Source organism: Anomaloglossus baeobatrachus, chromosome 3, assembly GCF_048569485.1.
Source record: "Anomaloglossus baeobatrachus isolate aAnoBae1 chromosome 3, aAnoBae1.hap1, whole genome shotgun sequence".
Classification (NCBI taxonomy): domain Eukaryota; kingdom Metazoa; phylum Chordata; class Amphibia; order Anura; family Aromobatidae; genus Anomaloglossus; species Anomaloglossus baeobatrachus.
In genome coordinates, this window is record NC_134355.1 from 177,695,369 (window position 1) to 177,716,240 (window position 20,872).

At 44.0% G+C, this 20,872-nt stretch overlaps 1 protein-coding gene across 1 annotated transcript in view; it reads right to left on the reverse strand.

Annotated features, from left to right (window-relative positions):
• FNDC1 (fibronectin type III domain containing 1) overlaps window positions 1–20,872 on the reverse strand; it is a 391,652-nt gene that overhangs the window by 189,524 nt on the left and 181,256 nt on the right. The window contains exon 6 of the mRNA XM_075338178.1: window positions 18,739–18,846. Within this exon, the coding sequence (XP_075194293.1) occupies window positions 18,739–18,846 (108 nt within the window). The remainder of the gene's footprint in view (window positions 1–18,738; window positions 18,847–20,872) is intronic.

Consider the following 20,872-nt stretch of genomic DNA (forward strand, 5'->3'; position numbering starts at 1 on the left):
CAACGTGCAAAGTACCCCTAAGTCCCGCTGTCAATCTCTAATGCACTCTGTACAGCACAAGCGATCGGAAGATTACAACTTCAAGTCCCCTAGGGGGACTAGTAAAAACAATAAAAAGTTAGGGGGGGGATTTAAAAAATACAGTCATATGAAAACGTTTGGGCACCCCTATTAATGTTAACCTTTTTTCTTTATAACAAGTTGGGTTTTTGCAACAGCTATTTCAGTTTCATATATCTAATAACTGATGGACTCAGTAATATTTCTGGATTGAAATGAGGTTTATTGTACTAACAGAAAATGTGCAATCCACATTTAAACAAAATTCGACCGGTGCAAAAGTATGGGCACCCTTATCAATTTCTTGATTTGAACACTCCTAACTACTTTTTACTGACTTACTAAACCACTAAATTGGTTTTGTAACCTCATTGAGCTTTGAACTTCATAGGCAGGTGTACCCAATCATGAGAAAAGGTATTTAAGGTGGCCACTTTCAAGTTGTTCTCCTATTTGAATCTCCTATGAAGAGTGGCATCATGGGCTTCTCAAAGCAACTCTCAAATGATCTGAAAACAAAGATTATTCAACATAGTTGTTCAGGGGAAGGATACAAAAAGTTGCTCAGAGATTTAAACGGTCAGTTTCCACTGGGAGGAACATAGTAAGTAAATGGAAGAACACAGGTACAGTTCTTGTTAAGCCCAGAAGTGGCAGGCCAAGAAAAATATCAGAAAGGCAGAGAAGAAGAATGGGGAGAACAGTCAAGGACAATCCACAGACCACCTCCAAAGACCTGCAGCATCATCTTGCTGCAGATGGTGTCAATGTGCATCGGTCAACAATACAGCGCACGTTGCACAAGGAGAGGCTGTATGGAAGAATGATGCCAAAGAAGCCGTTTCTGCAGGCACGCCACAAACAGAGTCGCCTGAGGTATGCAAAAGCACATTTGGATAAGCCAGTTACATTTGGGAAGATGGTCCTGTAGACTGATGAAACAAAGATTGAGTTGTTTGGTCATACAAAAAGGCATTATGCATGGAGGCAAAAAAACACGGCATTCCAAGAAAAGCACTTGCTACCCACAGTAAAATTTGGTGGAGGTTCCATCATGCTTTGGGGCTGTGTGGCCAATGCTGGCACCGGGAATCTTGTTGAAGTTGAAGGTCGCATGGATTCAACTCAGTATCAGCAGATTCTTGACAATAATGTGCAAGAATCAGTGACGAAGTTGAAGTTATGCAGGGGATGGATATTTCAGCAAGACAATGATCCAAAACATCGCTCCAAATCTACTCAAGCATTCCTGCAGAGGAACAATTGCAATGTTCTGGAATGGCCATCCCAGTCCCCAGACCTGAATATCATTGAAAATCTGTGGAATGATTTGAAGCGTGCTGTCCATGCTCGGCGACCATCAAACTTAACTGAACTGGAATTGTTTTGTAAACAGGAATGGTCATATATACCTTCATCTAGGATCCAGGAACTCATTAAAAGCTACAAGAAGCGACTAGAGGCTGTTATTTTTGCAAAAGGAGGATCTACAAAATATTAATGTCACTTTTATGTTGAGGTGCCCATACTTTTGCACCGGTCAAATTTTGTTTAAATGTGGATTTCACATTTTCTGTTAGTACAATAAACCTCATTCCAATCCAGAAATATTACTGAGTCCATCAGTTATTAGATATATGAAACTGAAATAGCTGTTGCAAAAACCCAAATTGTTATAAAAAAAATAGGTTAACATTAATAGGGGTGCCCAAACTTTTTCATATAACTGTATGAAAAAAAACCCCATAATGGTTCAAATCACCCCCTTTGCACCATTGAAAATAAAACAAGAAAAGCAATTTAAAAATACACATGTTTGGTATTGCTGAGTTCAAAAATGTCCAAACTATCAAAGTAGAAAATAAAGTAATCTGATCAGTAAACATCATAATGAAAAAAAAAATAAAAACACCAGTATTAAGTTTTTTTTGCTGCCGCAATATTGCAATAAGGTACAATAAAAAACAATCAAAACATCACATCTACCCAAAAATAGTACTTGTGAAAACATGAGCTCAAGGTGCAAAAAAAAAAAAAAAAGCCAACACAGCCCCAGAACCCAAAAAATTAAAACATTACGAGTCTATAAAAACGGTCACAAATGTGCCTTTTGGAAGGGGGACAAATTTCAGATTTTTTTTTCACCATTTACATAAAAAAAACTATACATGTTTGCAAAGTACAACTCATACTGACCTGGGAAATCATATTGCCAGGTCATTTTTACCATATGGTTAATATTTTGAATTTAAAAAAAAAACACTTCTGTGGAATTGCAATTTTTTTGCAATTTCCTACATTTGGAATTTTTTAATGTTTTCCAGTAAAGTATATGGTAAAATTAATGGTTTATATCAAAAGTATAAGTTGTCACACAAGAAAACAAGCCTTCATATGGCAATGAGGAAGGAAAAAAAAAGTTATGGCTCTTGGAAAAAGAGGAGGAAAAACACAAAAATGAAAATTGCCAGATTAAGAGGTTAAACAAAATTACAGGGAACTAGGAGAGAAGCTAAAGTCCAAAACCTCCAAGGTGGTGTTTTCAGAAATACTACCGATGCAACGAGCGTCACTAGAAAGACAGCGGAATCTTAGGGAAATAAATACGTGGCTTAGAAACTGGTGCATGAAGGAAGGGTTTGGATTCATGAAGAACTGGGCCGACTTCTCTATTGGCTACATGCTCTACGGTAAGGATGGGCTTCACCTCAATAGGGAGGGTCCAGCTTTGCTGGGGGAAAAAATGGTATGACGGATGGAGGAGCTTTTAAACTAGGACCTGGGGCGAGGGAGGGTAGTGGAGTAATTAAGGGAATAGATAGAGTAGACAGAGAGAGGGAGACAGTAGGGGTCAATGTGGGTTTAGAGGGGGCAGGGACATGCAAAGAAAGTAGGGAAGGGATTGGAGTAAGAAATTTGTTAATAGTATTAATAATCTGCTGCAACACAAGAAGTCTTGTAAACAATATGAATGAGTTGAAGATTATTATGTCAGCTACGGATTATGATGTGGTGGGCATTATGGAAACCTGGCTGGACAAGAGCCATGACTGGGTGACAAATATAGAGGGTTATACAACATTCAGGAAGGACAGGAAAGACAAAAAAAGGTGGAGGGGGGTGTATTTTTGTTGAATTTTACACAAAGGTAACCTGTCATGTCAACCTCTCCTATTAAACTGATCCCAATGAGTTTTACATGATGCAATGTGCATCACTGACATGATTAAAGAAAAAAAATATCCCATGTATTTATCTTAATAAAATAGTTTATATACTTAGGTGAAAGCAGTGATAGGGTTAGTGATATCAGTCATAGGGGCAGCACTGTTGCTGGGATCATTTACTGTCAGTCAAGTTCAGCCATGATTATTTTTTTAACTTGGAAATGCCCCTTGCATTGTCATTTACAGCACAAGTCCTTAAAAAATAGTTATTTGCTAAGCTCCATCTATTATGGACATATAATTGTGACATCACACAGGACCTGCACTACTATTTCTCTTCTACTGATCTCCAGAGTTCAGTATTTGAGAAGTGGTATGCAGGACCTGTGTGATGTCAAGAACATGTGACTGTAAAGGTTCGAGCTCAGCTCAGCATTATTACAAGTGGTCTATGCAGGACCTTTGTGATGTTATGATCATGTGACCATAATCGGAGGAGCTCAGCAGAGAACTGATGTTGAAGGACCTGTGGTGTAATTAATTACAATGCTGGGGGCGTTACCAAGTTCAAAAAATAATCATGGCTGAACTTGACTGACCGTAAATGATCCCAGCAAAAGTGCCTCCCCTATGACTGAACCCTTTATGGTATTAACTGCATTCACCCAAGCATATAGTCTTTTATTAAGATAAATACATGGAATTATTATTATTATTTTTTTAAACCATGTTAGTAATGCACATTGTGTCGCGGGCGGAGGAGGGGACGCTGCGCTCTCCCACTGCTCGGGTCCGGCTGCCGCTGCTGCTGCGGCCGCTGCTGCTCGGTGGCTCGAGCGATGGGCCGGATCCCGGGAACTCAAGCGGCGCTCCTCGCCCGTGAGTGAAAAGGGGAATGGTTTTGGGGGTTTATTGTCCGTGACGCCACCCACGGTTGTGGTGATTGTGTGGACACCACCGCTGCTCTGGACGGGGATCCCGGGAGAGGTGACAGGGAGCAGCTTTGTTGTTACTTCTCCCCTCCGTGGGTAGGGGGTTGGTTGTCCCGGGGCCCGATGATGGGGTAGGGGTGGATGGCAGGCCGGGTGCGGGGCCTGGTGAGGTGCAGGGTCGCGGGGGCAGCGCTGTGCCGCACGGCACGGTGGTACTCACTCAGCCTGAGACGATGACACAGTTCTCGGTAAAACACACGGCTGGAAAGACGGTTCCCACGGACGGCTGCTGTTGCTTTTCCCCGGTAGTTAACGGTGACTGTCTCTTTCCCTGCACCTAGTACTTCTGTTGGTTCCAATGGGTTCCCACCGGTAACCCGCTCCCCGACTTGGATATAGGCCGGAGGAGCCCCTCTTTGCCCGCAGGTGCTGGCCCTGAGAAACTGGTGCCTTGGCGGTGGCGGTGTCTCTCTCATACTTGGACTGTTGCCTTCAATCGGGACTTAGTTGTTTGGAAACCCGGAGGTCCCCTTCACTGACGGATTTGGCAAATTCACGGCGACTCCAAGCCTTGCCGGGATCCGAAAGGCCCCTGCCAATGGTGCTGGCTTCTCCTTGTGTACCGGTCCGGTACCGCCGGGCCACCGCCCGTCCACGGTCCTTACGGCAACTCCGATAGGCCACTCCTGCAGTCGGTCACCGCCGTCTGCTAACCTTGCTGTCTCTGTCCGGGGCACACACCCGGACCAACTTCAGGCTCTTAAGCTGTCACTTTCCTCCTTCCACTTTCACCTCTCAAAAACTCCTCTCCCTTCCCTAGCTTCACTCTAACTGCCTGTGTTTTCACTCCTCCAGGACTGTGAACTAATGGGGGGTTGAAAACCAACCGCCTGGCTCCACCCCCTGGTGTGGACATCAGCCCCTGGGGACGGCAACAAGGATTTTTGGGTCTAGCTTTGATGTGCCTAACCGGGGTGTAGGGTGTGGTGATGTCATTACCTGTGACCCCTGGCTTGCCCAGGGCGTCACAATTGCATCATGTAAAACACATTGGGGGCGGTTTAATATGAAAAATTGACATGACAGGTTCCCATTAAGACTTGTGCTCACTGGTGATGACATTGACGGGAGCTGAGACAATGTAGAGTCAGTATGGGAAATACACATGGGGAGGGCAATAATGGAAAGCTGCTAATTGAAGTTTGCTATAAGCCTCCTAATATAACTGAACAGGTAAAGGATGAAATGCTGCAACACAATAAAAAGGCAGCAAATAATAAACAGGTTCTTACTATGGGGAATTTCAACTATCCAGACATTCAGTGGGACATAGAATCTTCGGGTTGTGCTATAAGTTCTTATCCAAGATTCAAGACAATTTCCTCCCTCAGTTGGTAGATAAAACAATCAGGGAGATAATTTGCTGGATCTGGTTCTGTCAAATAGACCAGATATAATTTCAGATTTACAGGTCTGGGAGCACTTTGGATGCAACAAATAATATGGTAAGTATCAATGTAATAATCAATAAAACATTCCAAAGGGGAAATGCAAAAACTTGAAACTTTAGGAAAGCAGATTTCAACACATTAAGAGAATAGCTGGATGGTATGGTGCCTTAAAAGAATATAATTAAATATTTATATATTACAAAGAAAAGGTTGAGATTTTAAACAGGCATTTTTCATCTGTGTTCACCAATGAACTGACTGTTCCAGGGATCATTCAACAAGAATCTAACAAAATATATATGTAATGGGTAGAGTACTTGGAGGGCTAATATATAACCTCAAACCCTAGTTAAAAATGTACGTTTTAGTTTTATTAATATTCATTAAAAAATCCCAAATTTCCACAAAACACGAAAACACAAAAATAACACACACTGGATCAGGTGAACCTTGTAATTACTCAATTTTTTGAGCAACGAGGAAATGGGGGGGGGGAGAAGGAGGGTGATAGTTGGAAGGGAAACCCTGATGACCCTAGATGGAGAGGATATTCCCTAACTACCAACGGAGGGTATGACACCCTAAGTTACCAGGCGCCCCTGTTCCACGTCGACTTTCCCTCTCCCTGACCCTGATATAAGAGATGACAGAAAAGGGACAGTCCTGATCAATTGGTACAACTGCACATATAATACAATTAAGCAGTTATATCCCCAAATTATATTTCCCCACTCCTCATCCAAAAAAAATACAACTGCAAAAAAATCAGAGTGGTATGACCTCAACAAAAATCTTGCAAAAGGTTTTCTGAAACCAGTTTTAGAGTAAGATCAATATAATATGTCACAGAGCTTATATCAATATACTCCTGACATTCTCTCCAAGGTTTTACAGAAAAATAGACCACAACTCCAGGATCATTTAAGGTAGATATGTCAAATAGCATCTATCCCAATCAAAGATACCGTAAGCCATGGACCGGTATTAAATAGGACTCACTGCTGTCTCCCCTAAGCCTCCTGATGAACCTCTGACGGGAGAGGAGAAACGCGTTGAGGCCAGGCAGGCGTGAAGACCTGCTTTTTCAGGGAAGTGTATTATCTTTTCTTCCTTGATTATCCAGTATCTTTGATTGGGATAGATGCTATTTGACATACAGTATCTCCCTTAAATGATCCTGTAGTGGTGGTCTATTTTTCTGTAAAACCTTTGAGAGAATGTGTCAGGAGTATATTGATATAAGCTCTGTGACATATTATATGGATGTTATTCTAAAACTGGTTTCAGAAAACCTTTTGCAAGATTTTTTTTGAGGTCATACCACTGATTTTTTGTGCTTGTATTTTTTCTGGATCAGGAGTGGGGAAACATCATTTGGGGATATAACTGCTTAATTGTATTATATGTGCAGTTGTACCAATTGACCAGGACTGTGCCTTCCCTGTCATCTCTTATATCAGGGTCAGGGAGAGGGAAACTCGACGTGGAACGGTGGCACCCAGTAACTTAGGGTGTCATACCCTCTGTTGGCAGGTAGGGATATATACTCTCCAGCTAGGGTCATCAGGGTTTCCCTCCCAACTAAACCCTCCTTCTCTCCCCCCCCTCATTTCCTTGTTGCTCAAAACATTTAGTAATTACAAGGTTCACCTGTTCCAGTATGTGTTATTTTTGTGTTTTTGTGTTTTGTGGAAAATTTGGGATTTTTTCATCAATATTAATAAAACGATCATTCAAAAAGACATAACTCAACCTGATATAACTAATTTAGCACAAGAAGAAGTACACCTGCATCTTATCAAATTTAATATTGACAAATCCGCTGGGCCGGATGGCATTAATATATCAATATTCAGGGAATTGAGCTCAGTAATTGACAGACGGCTGTATCTCATCTTCTTAGGGGTACTTTACACGCTGCAACATCGCTAGCGATTGCTAGCGATGTCGAGCACGATAGCTCCCGCCCCTGTCGCTCGTGCGACATTTGGTGCTCGCTGCCATAGCGAACATTATCGCTACGGCAGCGTCACACGCACATACCTTGTCAGCGATGTCGCTGTGACCGCCGAAAAATCTCTCCCTCAAGGGGGAGGTGCGTTCGGCGTCATAGCGACGTCACTAATCGGCCAGCCAATAGAAGCGGAGGGGCGGAGATGAGTGGGACGTAACATCCCGCCCACCTCCTTCCATCCGCATTGCCGGTGGATGCAGGTAAGGAGATGTTCGTCGCTTCCGCGGTGTCACACATAGCAATGTGTGCTGCCGCAGGAACGACGAACAACATCGTACCGGTGGCTGCAGCAATATTAAGGAAATAAACGACATGTCAACGATCACCGTTTTGGATTTTGCGATCGTTGATCGTTGCTCATTAGTGTTACACGCTGCGATGTCACTACCGGCGCCGGATGTGCGTCACTAACGACGTGACCCCAACTATATATCGGTAGCGATGTCGCAGCATGTAAAGTACTCCTTAGACTCTTTTAGAACAGGGTTGGAGCCACAGTATTCAAAGATGGCTAACATGATACCAATATTTAAGAAAGGTAAGAAAATATAAGCAGATGAGTACAGAATTGACTAAGAGACAGGAAACAAAAAATGGTGGTAAATGTTACATTCTCTAAATGGACTATAATCAGCAGTGGGGTGCCGCAGGGATCTGTGCTAGGAACGATTCTTTTTAATCTCTTTATTAATGACCTTGTGGATGGGATTGATAGTAAAGTATCAGTTTTTGTTGACGACACCAAATTATGTAGGATATTAAAAACTGACCTGGACAGTACAATACTAATAATAAAATGTCTTAATGGGTAAACACTTGGCAAATATGATTTAACGTTGACAAATGTAGCATAATGCACCTAGGATGGAGTAATCCTATTGCTGCATCTTATTTCTGCGTATACATTAAATATAAATATACTGAGGACTACAGAAAAGAATTTGGGTATTTTGATTGCAAGTAAGCTAAGTAGCAGTACTAAATGTCAAGCAGCAGCTGCAAAACAAAACAAAATTTTAGAGTTTATAAAAAGAATAATAAATTCCTGTGATCTCAACATATTTTTACCACTTTATAAATTAGTGGTAAGGCCAAATCTAGAATATGGGATCCACTTTTGGGCTCCACATTTTAAAAAGGACATTCAGAAGTTATAGGTATATACAATATAGTGGCATTACAGCTAATAATCTTTCTGATGACATTGTTCACATTTCTCGTCTTTTTCATTTGGTCTTTTTTGGGGGAGCAGGGGGAGTCTGCTTTCTTTTGGGGAGTCTGATTTCTTTGGCGGTGTCTGGTCTCTTTGATGAAGAGACTTGTATTCTTTAACTTTTCTAGCTGCTTGGACACTTCCTTATGGAACCGCAGGTGGGGTTTATTTTTGGAGTAGGTTTTCTATTTTAAACATACTCAAAAAAGCCCCCAAATCCTACTAGGGCTTTTTTCAGGGTAACAAAAGAAATTTTCTCAGCTCACCTCCCTTTAGAAGATACGTTGCACCGGATGCTGGGATGCCAGACAGGGAGAAACATGGAAAAAGGTATCCAGCAGCGAATCTTCATCAAATCAAATATTATTTAAAAAATTTCAGAAAATCAAAAGTGACAGATAAAATCATAACATGTAATAAATGTCTAAGACAAACGCATGTTGGATATCAATCCTTATTCATTGTATCATTGTACAATGAATAAGGATTGATATCTGAAACACATTTGTCTAAAGGCCGCTTTACACGCAACGACATCGCTAACAAGATGTTGTTGGGGTCACGGAATTCGTGATGCACATTTGGCCTCGTTAGCGACGTGGTTGCATGTGAAACGCATGAGCGACCGTTAACGATCAAAATTACTTACCTCATCGTTGATCGTTGACGCGTCGTTCCTTTCCCGATTATCGTTGCTGTTGCAGGATGCAGGTTGTTCATCATTCCTGCGGCAGCACACATCGCTACGTGTGACACCGCAGGAACGAGGAACATCACCTTACCTGTGGCCGCCCGCAATGAGGAAGGAAGGAGGTTGGCGGGATGTTTGGCCCGCTCCTCTCCGCCCCTCCGCTTCTATTGGGCGGCCGCTTAGTGACATCGCTGTGACGCCGAACGAACCACCTCCTTAGAAAGGAGGTGGTTAGCCAGCCACAACGATGTTGCTAGGCAGGTAACTATGTGTGACGGGGACTAACGATATCGTGTGCCACGGGCAGCGATTTGCTCGTGACGCACAATCGACGGGGGTGGGTGTGATCGGCAGAGACATCGCTAGCGATGTCGCTATGTGTAAAGCGGCCTTTAGACTCAGTGGACAGTTATTCCTTGATATGATTTTATTTGTCACTATGTGATTTTCTGAAATTTTTTGAATAAATTTGGATTTTATGAAGATTCGCTGCTGGATACCTTTCTCCATTATTTTCGGTATAGGTCTTATTTTTGGGGAAACAGGGTGGCAATTACATATACCAGGATGGGCCCAGGATTAGGACCACATATACCAGGATGAGAACCATGTATGCCAGGATGGGGACATATATACCAGGATAAAGGACATTATTACATAATGAAGAAAGAGGGGAGTATATTTTTATGTTTTTATAGGCTTTAGAATGCTACAGAGGCCAATACATCTGACCAATGTGCAGGGGTTGCCCAGGTCCAAGTTTTACGCCGGGGCCCACCCACTACACTCTAGTTAAGCCACTGGTCCTCATAATTATTTATATACAAGTGCATCTCAATAAATTAGAATCATCAAAAAGTTAATTTATTTCTGTAATTCAATACAAAAAGGAAAACATATATATTATATGGAGTCATTACAAACAGACTGATTTATTTCAAGTGTTTATTTCTCTTAATATTGTTGATTATGGCTTCCAGCCAATGAAAACCCAAAAGTCATTATCTTACAAAATTAGAATAATTACCACAAAACACCTGCAAAGGCTTCCTAAGCATTTAAAATGGTCCCTTAGTCTGGTTCAATAGGCTACACAATCATGGGGAAGACTGCTGATTGATATATACACACTCTACAAGGAGGGTAAACCACAAAAGGTCATTGCTAAAGAAGCTGGCTTTTCACAGAGTGCTGTATCCAAGCATATTAATGGAAAGTTGAGTGGAAGGAAAACGTGTGGTAGAAAAAGGTGCACAAGCAACCGCAATAACTGCAGCCTTGATAGGATTGTTAAGAAAAGGCCATTCAAAATTTGTGCGACATTCACAAGGAGTGGACTGCTGCTGGAGTCAGTGCTTCAAGAGCCACAACACACAGACGTATCCAGGACATGGGCTACAACTGTCACATTCCTTGTGTCAAGCCACTCATGACTAATAGACAATACCAGAAGCGTCTTACCTGGGCCAAGGAGAAAAAGAAGCCGACTGTTGCTCAGTGGTCCAAGGTGTTGTTTTCAGATGAAATTAAATTTTGCATTTCATTTGGAAATCAAGGTCCCAGAGTCTGGAGGAAGAGTGGAGAGGCTACAATCCAAGCTGCTTGAGGTCTAGTGTGAATTTTCCACAATCAGTGATGGTTTGGGGTGCCATGTCATCTGCTGGTGTAGGTCACTGTGTTTTATCAAGACCAAAGTCAGCGCAGCCATCTACAAGGAAATTTTAGAGCACTTCATGCTTCCCTCTTCCAACAAGCTTTTTAGAGATGGAAATTTTATTTTCAGCAGGACTTGGCACCTGTCCACACTGCCAAAAGTGCCAATACCTGGTTTTATAACCACAGTATCACTGTGCTTGATTGGCCAGCAAACTCGCTAGACCTAAACCTAATAGAGAATCTATGGGGTATTGTCAAGAGGAAGATGAGAGACACCAGACCCAACAATGCAGATGAACTGAAGGTTGTTATTAAAGCAACCTTGGCTTCCATAACACCTCAGAAGTGCCACAGGCTGATCACCTCCATGCCACGCTGCATTGATGCAGTAATTCATGCAAAAGGAGCCCCAACCAAGTATTGAGTGCATTTACTGTACAGACTTTTCAGTAGGCACCAATATCTCTGAGTTTAAAATAATTATTTCAGTTGGTCTTATATAATATTCTAATTTTCTGAGATAATGACTTTTCATTGGCTGTAAGCCATACACTTGAAATAGAGCACTCTGTGTGTAATGATTATATAATATGTGCATTTCACTTTTTGTATTGAATTACTGAAATAAATTAACTTTTTGATGATATTCTAATTTATTGAGATGCACTTGTACATTAAGGCCTCCTACATATAATGTCATGAGGCCCTCACAGCCACTTATATTTAGTATGATAGCTCATACATCCCCTATATATAATATTATGTCCCCACAGTTCCCTATATACATTGAGGTCCCCTATAAACAATGTAATGAGATCCTGATAGCTCTCTATATACATCTTGAGGCCCCCAGTTCAACATATATATATATATATATATATATATATATATATATATATATATATATATATATATATATATAACATGGTGTCTCCACAGTTCCATGTATAGAGTATGATGGCTACCACTGCTCCCTAAGTGCTTTACTATGGCCCCCACAGCTCACAATATACAGTATTATGGCCCCTACAGTTCCTTATAAACTGTATTGTGGCCCCTACAGCTATAATACACTTGTTGTCTAATATATCCCACCCCATTGACAAGAGCTATATCACAAGATAATAAATGTTATTCACTTCAGTAGTCATTACAAAGACTCCTTTGGCCTGGACAGGTTACAGCTGCTGCCCTCTTGTTGCTGTGAGTAATTGCTGAATTTTTGGAGGAAATTATATTCCTCTTTTTGTTGCTTTTTTTTTTTTTTACTTCAGTAGTCAGTTGTTGCATTGCTATGGCTTACCACATGTTTATGTTTTTACTCTTCACACAGGGCTTGTAATATAAACTGTATGTAATAAATATAGAAATGCCAAATTTCTGAAGCGCTTTTACATGAAAAGATATGTAAAGCAAGTCTGTGTCTAATATCTCAATTTAAAAATGTAATGTATCTGAAGTATGCTAAAGCATATATGTAAATTTGCCTGAAGATGCAAATTCTTCTACGCCGATTGTTCTTCATATGGAAAAAGACCTGGAAAATTAACTGAACAGTAAATCATTCTTCTATATTCTACTCATTCATATATTGATCTATAAAACTCTCAAGGAAAAGATCAGTTGGCTCACCAAGTAATATCTGCTCCTAAGGAATGTTCACACATAGCAGATTTGGTTTGTTGAAAACATATTGACATTTGACCATAATACACAATCCAGACGTATGAAAAAGAGTGGAATTGTTTTTTTTAATCACAGTGGAATCAGTTTTACTGAAGGTGGAGAATAAAAAAAAGTTCTCCATCTTCTCGACTCTATAAAGGCTGCTTTACATGTGTCGATTTCTCGTGCGATCGCACCCGCCCCCATTGTTTGTGTGGCACGGGCAATTTCTTGCCCGTGTCGCACAATGCTGTAACCCCCCGTCACATGTACTTACCTTCCAAATGACCTCGCTGTGGGCGTCGAACATCCACTTCCTGAAGGGGGAGGGACGTTCGGCGTCACAGCGACGTCACACAGTGGCTGGCCAATAGAAGCGGAGGAGCGGAGATGAGCGGGACGTAAACATCCCACCCACCTCCTTCCTTCCGCATTGCCGGCGGGACGCAGGTAAGCTGCAGTTCATCGTTCCCGGGGTGTCACACGGAGCGATGTGTGCTGCCTCGGGAACAATGAACAACCGGACGTTCGATTTTTTGAAAATGAGCGATGTGTCAACGATGAACGAGAAGGTGAGTATTTATGCTCGTTCACCGTCGCACGTAGCTGTCACATGCTACGATAACCCTAACGATGCCGGATGTGCGTCACTTACGTCGTGACCCCGCCGACATCTCGTTAGATATATCGTAGCGTGTAAAGCCCACTTTAGTCTGTGGGAATCAGACTGCACTCAGATGTCATCCAAGTGAAACCGGATTTTTTTTCACAGACCCATAGATTTAAAGGGGTTGTCCAGTCTAAAATGATAAGTCTGCAGTCACATAGAGTGACTGGAGACTTATGAATCCTCCCGATGCAAACATTGTGTGTTGTAAGGATTCGCCAGTTTCTGAGCTGGGAATGGCAGTCACGTGACCGCAATTGTGTGATATGCATGTTTCCGCTTGTTTGTTCCATACAAATGTATGGACTGGGTGCGTCTGACTAGTAGTCACAGCTGTCTAGTGGGCATGGCCTAGCTCAATACATTGTTTAGAGCGAGGCCAAACCCACTAGCCGTGCTCTAGCCGGGGACATACATATCGCACAATAGCGGTCACAAGACTGACGTTCCTGGCTCAGAAACCAAAGAATCCTCGTAGACCACAGTGCGTGCGCTAGGAGGATTTAGAAGTCTGTAGGCACATAGAGCAACACATAGAGTGACTGTAGACTTATCATTTTAAGCCGGACAATTCCTTAAATGGCCGAGTGCCATCTGATTCTCTGAGGCAATTTGTGAAATGTTGTAACTCTTTTCTTGGACCACATGGTATGAGGAAAAAATCGGACATGTGCACTACCTTATTAACCCCTTCACGACCATGGACGGAAAGATCCGTCCTTGTGCCCTGGGCCTTAACGACCAAGGACGGATCTTTCCGTCATGGCGGAATCGCGGCACCGGAGCCTCCGGTGACTGCGATCGGCTAACAAAAACCGCAGATTCGGGGAGGAGGGGACCTGTTCCTGACCTCAGGAGGGGTGGTGCCTCCTCCCCGGACCTACGTAGGCTGTGATTGGCTGAGGAACGCCGCTCAACCAATCACAGCCACTGTAATGTTCCAGCCATTTAAAATGACTGAAACATTGAAATCCAGCCCTGGCCAGTGCAGCTGTAGCACTGGCCATTGGCTGGAGCTGGGTGACCTCACTGGATCACCCTCCCCCAGCTCCAGTAGCTCTGATTGGAGAGATCGGCCTTGTGACCGATTTCTCCAATCACAGTGAACCTGTTGCTGGTGACCGCCCCCATCAGCTTCACTTATCGTCCCTGCAGCACGCCAGCACACTGAGCACAGTGAGTGTACACAGTGCAATGTCAGGGCGACAAGCTCCGGTCCCATGCTGTTATGAGACCGGAGCATGGGACCCAGAAATTGCCGCGCTGCCATTGCACTGTATGAAACCGGCCTCCCGATCCGCCGCCGCCGCTGCCCTCCGCGATCTGCCACCTGTCTCCCCGATCTCCTGCCCGCACCCCCACCCCTCGTATCTGCTGCCTGCACCCTCACCCCCACACCTCCCGATCCGCTGCCGCCACCCTCCATCTGCCACAGTGCCACCGTTCCTCCCGATCTGTTGCCCGGCCCCTCCCCTCCGTGATGTGCAGCTCGCCCCCTCCCCTATGTGATGTGCTGCACGCTCCCACCACCTCTCACCCCCGTGGTCAGCTACCCGCCCCCTCCCCTGTCACCCCCGTGATGTGTGCTCCCTCCCCTGTCACCCCCGTGATGTGTGCTCCCTCCCCTGTCACCCCCGTGATGTGTGCTCCCTCCCCTGTCACCCCCGTGATGTGTGCTCCCTCCCCTGTCACCCCCGTGATGTGTGCTCCCTCCCCTGTCACCCCCATGATGTGTGCTCCCTCCCCTGTCACCCCCGTGATGTGAGCTCCCTCCCCTGTCACCCCCGTGATCTGTGCTCCCTCCCCTGTCACCCCCGTGATGTGCGCTCCCTCCCCTGTCACCGCCGTGATGTGCGCTCCCTCCCCTGTCACCGCCGTGATGTGCGCTCCCTCCCCTGTCACCGCCGTGATGTGCGTTCCCTCCCCTGTCACCGCCGTGATGTGCGCTCCCTCCCCTGTCACCGCCGTGATGTGCGCTCCCTCCCCTGTCACCGCCGTGATGTGCGCTCCCTCCCCTGTCACCCCCGTGATGTGTGCTCCCTCACCTGTCACCCCCGTGATGTGTGCTCCCTCACCTGTCACCCCCGTGATGTGTGCTCCCTCACCTGTCACCCCCGTGATGTGCGCTCCCTCCCCTGTCACCGCCGTGATGTGCGCTCCCTCCCCTGTCACCCCCGTGATCTGTGCTCCCTCCCCTGTCACCGCCATGATGTGTGCTCCCTCCCCTGTCACCGCCATGATGTGTGCTCCCTCACCTGTCACCCCCGTGATGTGCGCTCCCTCCCCTGTCACCCCCGTGATGTGCGCTCCCTCCCCTGTCACTGCCGTGATGTGCGCTCCCTCCCCTGTCACCGCCGTGATGTGCGCTCCCTCCCCTGTCACCCCCATGATGTGCGCTCCCTCCCCTGTCACCCCCGTGATGTGTGCCCCCTCCCCTGTCACCCCCGTGATGTGTGCTCCCTCCCCTGTCACCGCCGTGATCTGTGCTCCCTCCCCTGTCACCCCCGTGATCTGTGCTCCCTCACCTGTTACCCCCGTGATGTGCACTCCACCTGTCACCCCCGTGATCTGTGCTCCCTCACCTGTCACCCCCGTGATCTGTGCTCCCTCACCTGTCACACCCGTGGTCTGTGCTCCCTCACCTGTCACCCCCGTGATCTGCTGTCCACTCTCCCTCCACCTCTCACCCCCGTGATCTGCGCTCTGCTCACCTATCTCCCCCGTGATCTGCACTCCCTCACCTCTCACCCCCGTGATCTGTGCTCTGCTCACCTGTCTCCCCCGTGATCTGCGCTCCCTCACCTCTCACAACCGTGATCTGCTGTCCGCTCTCCCTCCATCTCTCACCCCCGTGATCTGCGCTCTGCTCACCTATCTCCCCCGTGATCTGCGCTCCCTCACCTCTCACCCCCGTGATCTGTGCTCTGCTCACCTGTCTCCCCCGTGATCTGCGCTCCCTCACCTCTCACCCCCGTGATCTGCGCTCTGCTCACCTGTCTCCCCCGTGATCTGCGCTGCGCTCCCTCTCCCACCTCTCACCCTCCCCGATCTGCTGCCTCCTTCATCTCCTGTGATCCTGCTGCCTAGATCCATCCTGTAGGGTAACTATCCCCAATCTCACCTCCCACTCCCCTTCCCTCCCATCCCCCCTTGCCCCCATCCTCTGCAGCTCCTGCATCCACTGCGCACTCTCCCATCCGCCCCCACCCTATCCCAGCCGCCGCCATCTCACATTCACAGATGCTCCCTTTATATGCCGCTGCCCCCCCATCTGCCACCGCCCAATCTGCCGCCCCCCAATATGCCGCTGTTCTGATCCATCCTGTAAGTATTGTTCGTGGCTCTTTTCTAACTATCCCCAATCGCATCTCCCACTCCCTCTCCCCCACCTGCCTGCTGCCAAGTTCTGATCAGCTACGTGATTGGCTGATCAGGTACGTAATTGTTGCTCTAGTTTTTGCTTTTTTTTGTGCACCCCAAATAATAAAAACAAAACAAAACATGTACAATTAGGTACCTGATCAGCAATCGTCCTGCAGTCGTATTCGACTTTGGACAGGACTTCTTTTTTCCATCCCACCTAGTCCCCCCCCCCTTTTTTGCAGAACATTTGTGCGTGCGCCCTATTTTTTTTTCTATGCCATGGGGGTCTAGTTTCCAAACTGGGGTCACATGTGGGGGAGCTCCACTGTTTCGGCACCTCAGGGGGGCTTCGAACACAACATGGAATACGCTAATTATCCCAGACAATTTTGCGTTTGAAACGTCAAATGGCGCTCCTTGCTTTCTGAGCCCTGCTGTGCGCCCAAACATTTCATTTCCACCACATATGAGATTTCTGTGTACTCAGGAGAAATTGCACAATACATTTTATGGTGCAATTTTTCCTGATACCCTTGTGAAAAAAAAGCTACCTGGTTGAAGTAACAATTTTGTGGTAAAAAAAAAAAAATTTTATTTGCACGGCTCAACTCTATTAACTTTTGTGAAGCCCCCAGAGGTTCAAAGTGCTCAATAAACATCTAGACATATGCCATGAGGTGTCTAGTTTCCAAAATGGGGTCACATGTGGGGGAGCTCCACTGTTTCGGCACCTCAGGGGCTCTCCAAACGCAACATGGTGCGGCTAACGATTCTAGCTAATTTTCTGTTCAAAAAGTCAAATGGCGCTCCTTCCCTTCCGAGTCCCGTCGTGCGCCCAAACAGTGTTTTTTCGCCACATATGAGGTATCTGTGTGCTCAGAAGAAATTGCCCAACAAATTTTGGGGGTTCATTTAATCCTACTACCCTTGTGAATATGCAATATTTGAGGCTAAATTAACATTTTTGTTGCAAAAAGTATGTTCATTTTTTCCTTCCACATTGCTTTAGTTACTGTGAAGCACCTGAAGGGTTAATAACCTTCTTGAATGTGGTTTTGAGTAGCCTGAGGGGTGCCGTTTTTTGAAATGGTGTCACTTTTGGGTGTTCTGTGTCATGTAGACCTTTCAAAATCGCTTCAAATGTGATGTGGTCCCTAAAAAATGTGGCTTTGTAAATTTTGTTGTAAAAATGAGAAATTGCTCATAAACTTTGAACCCCTATAACTTCCTTAATTTTTTTTTTTTTCCCCCAAATTGTTCTGATGTAAAGTAGACATGTGGGAAATGTTATTTATTAATTATTTTGTGTCATATGTCTCGTTGGTTTTAGAGCATAAAAATTAAAAGTTTGAAAATTACAAAATTTTCAAAATTTTCGCGAAATTTCCATTTTTTTCACAAAGAAACGCAAAAAATATTGGCCTAAATTTACCACTAACATGAAGCCCAATATGTCACGAGAAAACAATCTCAGAATCACCGGAATCCGTTGAAGCGTTCCAGAGTTATAACCTCATAAAGTGACACTGGTCAGAATTGCAAAAAATGGCCTGGTCTTTAGGGTCAAAATAGGCTTGGGGCTGAAGGGGTTAAATAACATTAGTGCAATCTTATTTTTTGGTACACAGCTCTCGGATAGATAATACAATCGTGTGCACAAGCCAATGGGTGGTATAATATTTCTTGCATTTCCAATGTTTATTAACTAACAGGTGTATTGGTAATATTTTCATAACCAAAAATTATCTGAAAACATGTTAAAAAATGTAGTTGTAAGGCTCAGAAACAATCCAATAGGCTTTTAAATCAGTTCAGCCGATATTTGTGTATAGACTATTATAGAATAGACTTGTAAAAACCTTTTATTTTTCCAGCATTGTCGGTGAGTTCGTCCCACATTACCCGCACAGATGTAGGTTTGCCTTTCAGTGGTTCCACATATAGATTCTCAGGTGCAGTTGTTGGAGCTTTGGAAATAAAGAAAAGGATAAGAAAAATTGAGTTATTGCTCTGTGTATTGTTGCATGAAAATAGTAGATTATCTCCTCAACTCTAAACTAACCAGTTGATTTATTCAAAACACACTCAGAAACTGTAGATTTGTCCTCCTGGCCTCATGTAGAAAACCTAGCCTAGATGAACTATGATGATGCAAAGCCAGTCTTGACAGGAATAATACATACAGAAATTGATCAAAGAAAAACGACCGTACACAACACATTACAGCGTTAAATGGCAAATGCATATATCATAATTGTGTGTGGGTCATATGGATATAGTAGACCTACGAGAATGAGACGAGGCACCAATTTTTAGAACAATAACATTCTAAGAAGAAACCAATTAGGTCAAAAATAGCTAATTTTATTAATATTTTAAAAATAATGACCCCCAACTGGCAGTGTGACTAGAAAAAAGGGGCATCACATGTATAGATACATAAAAAATTAAACACAGGTATACTACAAGAGTATAAAATACAATAATTCCAATATGCAGGAGGAAAGACGATCAGGGTCAGTAAAAGTACAATGCAGTGTGAAAAAAGATTAGAACACAAAGTTCATGAATTGAAAACGGTAAGTCATAAATGTAGTATGAGTGTACTCAGTTGTATACTATCCAATAGCGATACAAACTGTATAGGAAAAAGAAGGTTACTTTAAGAGGAAATATGCTGTGACAATAGTGCACTAAGTATGTATCACTATAATATAAGATAAAGTTTACTGTTAATGTTCATCTGACGTGGTGTAATGTACCGTAGTATACAACAGAAAAAGGAAGACAACGATCAGAAAATGTCGTAAGGAGGTATTATTGAGTAATTTTCCTAAAAGAAGCAAGGAAAAAAGACGCCGGTCTGATGGAGCACTATATCTGATTAAAGGAAACCAGGGAATGTTTGTTTGAATTATTCACCTGAGGAAGACAACATTGTTGTTGAAACGCGTTGTGACTATGAGGGACTACGAATAAAAGGATTGTTTTATAAAGTATCTCTAAAAATACATTCCCTGGTTTCCTTTAATCAGATATAGCGCTCGATCAGACCGGCGTCTTTTTTCTTTGCATATAACTATTCCCATGTGGGAAGCCTGGCAGCAGCAGCTTAGATTAAGGGAGATCGTAAATCTAACCTGCACTATACACGTTGGACACCAGACGTATACTACAAGGCCAGAGGATCACACTGCGTTTGGTTACATGGAGTCTGGATGCTAGCACACTACAGATATAATACTAACGTGCGGTCAGAGGAGGAACTCCGCTACTAATATACAGCCTAATACTAGGGTTGTGCGGGGGCGCACAACCCTTTAAGGTGAGCAATATAATAAGGAAAATCTCACTAATCCCACTGGTGCTTCTCATTTTGCGCCCCTATTTTTCCATTTTGTTTCCCAAAAGAAGGGAAGAGGAATAAGAATATGATCCTGAAAAAAATAATATAAATAATAGAAGAAAATAATAAAGAACAGCCCATGGTATGTATAGCAATCATATAATAGCTATAGCTATAGTATATATCATAGTTGTAGTGATATAGAGCTGGCTATTGGTATTATTAAGGGCCAGAAAACAATATGTATTGCCAATAGTACTTGTATCAATATGTATAACAGCTGTGGCTTTAGTACATGTTACTATTGTGCTAATGAATATACAGTAGAGACCAAAAGTTTGGACACACCTTCTCATCTCTAGAACAACTGTTAAAAGGAGACTTTGTACAGCAGGCCATCATGGTAAAATAGCTGCTAGGAAACCACTGCTAAGGACAGGCAACAAGCAGAAGAGACTTGTTTGGGCTAAAGAACACAAGGAATGGACATTAGACCAGTGGAAATCTGTGCTTTGATCTGATAAGTCCAAATTTGAGATCTTTGGATCCAACAACCGTGTCTTTGTAGAAAAGGTGAACGGATGGACTCTGCATGCTTGGTTCCCACCATCAAGCATGGAGGAGGAGGTATGACGGTGTGGGGGTGC